We start from the raw sequence: 3114 nt of genomic DNA on the forward strand, positions 1-3114 counted from the left end.
AGAGAGGCAGAGAGGCAGAGAGGCAGAGAGGCAGAGAGGCAGAGAGGCAGAGAGGCAGAGAGGCAGAGAGGCAGAGAGGCAGAGAGGCAGAGAGGAGACACGAACGGTGGTGCTTGTGAATGCGGCGGCGGCGGGTGCAAAAGGCCTAACACGCACACAATCGTAGCTGAGTAGGGAGTCGAAGGGGAAGAGAGCAGACGGAAAGCAAACACGGCGATGAGTGAAGGAGGCGATGGGGTTCTCGGACAAAGCGAAGGTCACGGGAAAGACGGGGAAGGGAGCCTTTCAATCACTCACTACGGAGTACGGAGTACTCCACACCAAGTCACTCACTCACTCACTGACTGACCGTCAGTCTTGTCGGGTCTGACCCCGCCAGAGACGAGGCAGAAGCGAAGAGCCATGCGGAGCAGCAGACCAGGAGCAGCATTTGATCCGGTAAGTTGACTATTGGGAGCTTCGACCGTAGGAATGGGGACGATACAGCATGAGCTGCAGGAGTGATTGGTTGACTGTGGGGGAAAGTCAAAGAGAGAGAGTCCAGCCCAGAAGGCTAAGGCTGGAAGTCTGTTGCTGTTGGCGGCGGTTGTCTGAGGGGTGTTGTGTCGTCGTCTTTTTGTTGTCTATCTAATCTCGGGAAGAATCCCAGGAAAGGGGAAGTCAAGACCGGAGGGGCAGTGCAGTCGAGAAAGAAGTATGAAGAGGTTAAGATGTGACTCTGGATAAGTGAGGTCGAGTTGTTGATTGTTCCCTCACTCCGAGTCTCCTCCCTTTTCCACCAGTTGACGTCTCCAACCACGACGTCATTCCGCCAAACCAACCCAACAACACCGCCCAAGCATACGGAGTAAAACAGCTCTCCCTTTCATCAAACGAGAACAAGTACTGCACTGGGTGTGTACATACTACCTACTCACTCATCCTGCTCCTCGCCTCCAATCATTCCATTAGTTAAATCTAGTGAGACAAAAAACAGCCAACTCATCAACCAACCAACGCACCCATCCCTCCCCCCTGCTACGGTAGACTCCCTTTCGATCCATTGATGACGCCCGCCGCCCGGTGGCTGTCCGTGCACCTCCGACGAACGGTTCATCGACCAGTACGGCCATTCCTCCTCTCAGCGCCCAGAAAGATGTCCCTATCCAGCTTCACGATCCCTCGCGACCTCGACCTCGACCACGATCATCACGGCGCGTCACCGTCCTCCGAAACTGTCCCCGTCTCGTCGACAGCAGACCTGAGCCGCGATGCTCTGCTGCGCTTCCCCGCCTTTCGCATCTGGCTCAGCACCCTGCACTGGTCGTTGAGCCGGCAACACCAACAGCAACAGTCCCCCCACGAGTTCTCCCGAGACCCGTACGTCCTTCGCGGAATCGATATCCAGGCGGTCGACTATTTTGGCGGTGGGCGGTTGGGCTTTGTGAAGCTGAAAGCAGAGGTCTCGAATGGAAGCGGCGAGACACTCCCGGGCAGCGTCTTCCTACGCGGGGGCAGTGTGGGGATGCTGGTATGTTTTGCTTTTTACTCGCTTATCGTCTGCTTTTGTTTCTTCCGTCAAAATACCCGCATCTTAAAAAACATGAGGGAACTAATTCGCTATACGTCGGAAAACGAACTCATAGCTCATCCTCCAACCGGACGACGTCCCTCCATCCAATGAAGAAGAAAAACGCGTCGTCTTGACCATCCAGCCTCGAATCCCGGCGGGATCCCTGGCCTTCACGGAGATTCCCGCCGGCATGTTGGATGACAGTGGGTCTTTTGCGGGAGGCGCGGCCAAAGAGATCCAGGAGGAGACAGGGCTGACCATCCCGCAAGAGGAGCTGATCGATTTGACGGCCTTGGCCTTGGAGCCGGGCGCCGCCGGGTCAGAAGATGAGGAGAGGGGGGGAGAGTCGCTGCAGAAGGCCGTGTATCCTTCGGCGGGCGGCAGTGACGAGTTCATCCCTTTGTTTCTGTGCCAGAAGCGCATGCCGCGCGAGGAGATCGAGAGTCTGCAGGGTAGGCTGACCGGATTACGGCAGCACGGAGAGAAGATTACGCTGAAAGTGGTGCCATTAAAGGATCTATGGAAGGAAGGTGTGCGCGATGGGAAGACCCTTGCCGCATGGGCGCTGTACAGGGGACTCAAAGAGGAGGGGAAACTCTAGAAGTCTAGAACCACGGCAGCAGATGCCATCTCTCTCCGTGCTAAATCGGGGGAACCGTCATCTCGTTGACGCGCCCTCGAGGGCTTCGTAACTTCAGGCGTAGACCATCTGTAATCCGAAGCCTTTTTTCTTTACAACAACTACCTCAAAGCTTAAACCTCTTCGCAAGCTCGATCCCCTCCGCTATCGTGCCCACCCGGGCATCAATAGCATAACCCTCGCGCTCGAGCCTCTTCAGCTCCTCAAAGAGCGTCGACAAGGGCACCGTGAAGCACTCGATGAACTCATTATCCTCCAGCTCCGGCTTGGGGTTCTGATTCTCAGGCAAGGACATATCCACCCGGACATGGACCATGTTCAGGTTAGTATTGCAAAACCCGGGATCTAGTTTTCGGAAAGAAGAAATGTTTCAGCATCAGCCATTACCACCGCGAGAGCGCAGTTGCATTCCTTATTCTCAATGCCCGAATGAAACCCCCCTCCTCCGGGGGCAAAAAAACAAAGAGCAAAAACTCACCATTGAACATGACACTGCTCGTTTGCTCCGCCACACCCACATACCCCGTCTCCTCCTTGAGTTCCCGGACGGCGCACTCCTCCACCGTCTCACCTGCATCGATCAGTCCGGCTGGAACCTCGATGACGACTTTGTCGATCGGGGGCCGGTATTGCTTCTGCAGGAGCAGCTCTGGACCGGTCTCCTTGTTGAGGATGGTCACGATCCCAACGCCATCAATCTCACAGGTCTCCGGGCGAGTCTGGAACAACCCGTCAGCGATGTCGTATCCTCCTGGGGAGAAGAGGGTCTGGATGGAACTCACCGTTCTTTCGGAAGATTCCCAGGTGCGCTCGACGCCGTTGGGGTCGGAGTAGGTGGTTTTGACCAGTCGGGCCCATTTGGCTTCTGAGGGGTCCTACGGAGAGGTGATGCTATTTTTAGTGGGGGGAAGGCTGGGCTGGA

General features: G+C 56.0%; 2 protein-coding genes across 2 annotated transcripts; one reads left to right on the forward strand and one right to left on the reverse strand.

Moving 5' to 3' along the window:
* Window positions 1-1135: 1135 nt before the first annotated feature.
* BO95DRAFT_430300 (putative NUDIX family hydrolase) lies at window positions 1136-2153 on the forward strand (the record flags this gene model as incomplete). Its single annotated transcript, XM_025584946.1, has 2 exons — window positions 1136-1510; window positions 1626-2153. 2 exons carry the CDS (start codon window positions 1136-1138, stop codon window positions 2151-2153), a joined length of 903 nt encoding a protein of 300 aa, XP_025444179.1.
* A 145-nt stretch (window positions 2154-2298) lies between these two features.
* On the reverse strand, window positions 2299-3067 carry BO95DRAFT_358772 (MutT/nudix family protein; the record flags this gene model as incomplete). Its single annotated transcript, XM_025582418.1, has 3 exons — window positions 2299-2537; window positions 2671-2911; window positions 2975-3067. Coding segments are annotated over 3 exons (573 nt in total), but the record flags the coding sequence as incomplete, so codon positions are not given.
* Between the last annotated feature and the right edge of the window lie 47 nt (window positions 3068-3114).

This window comes from Aspergillus brunneoviolaceus (genome assembly GCF_003184695.1).
Source record: "Aspergillus brunneoviolaceus CBS 621.78 unplaced genomic scaffold BO95scaffold_20, whole genome shotgun sequence".
Classification (NCBI taxonomy): domain Eukaryota; kingdom Fungi; phylum Ascomycota; class Eurotiomycetes; order Eurotiales; family Aspergillaceae; genus Aspergillus; species Aspergillus brunneoviolaceus.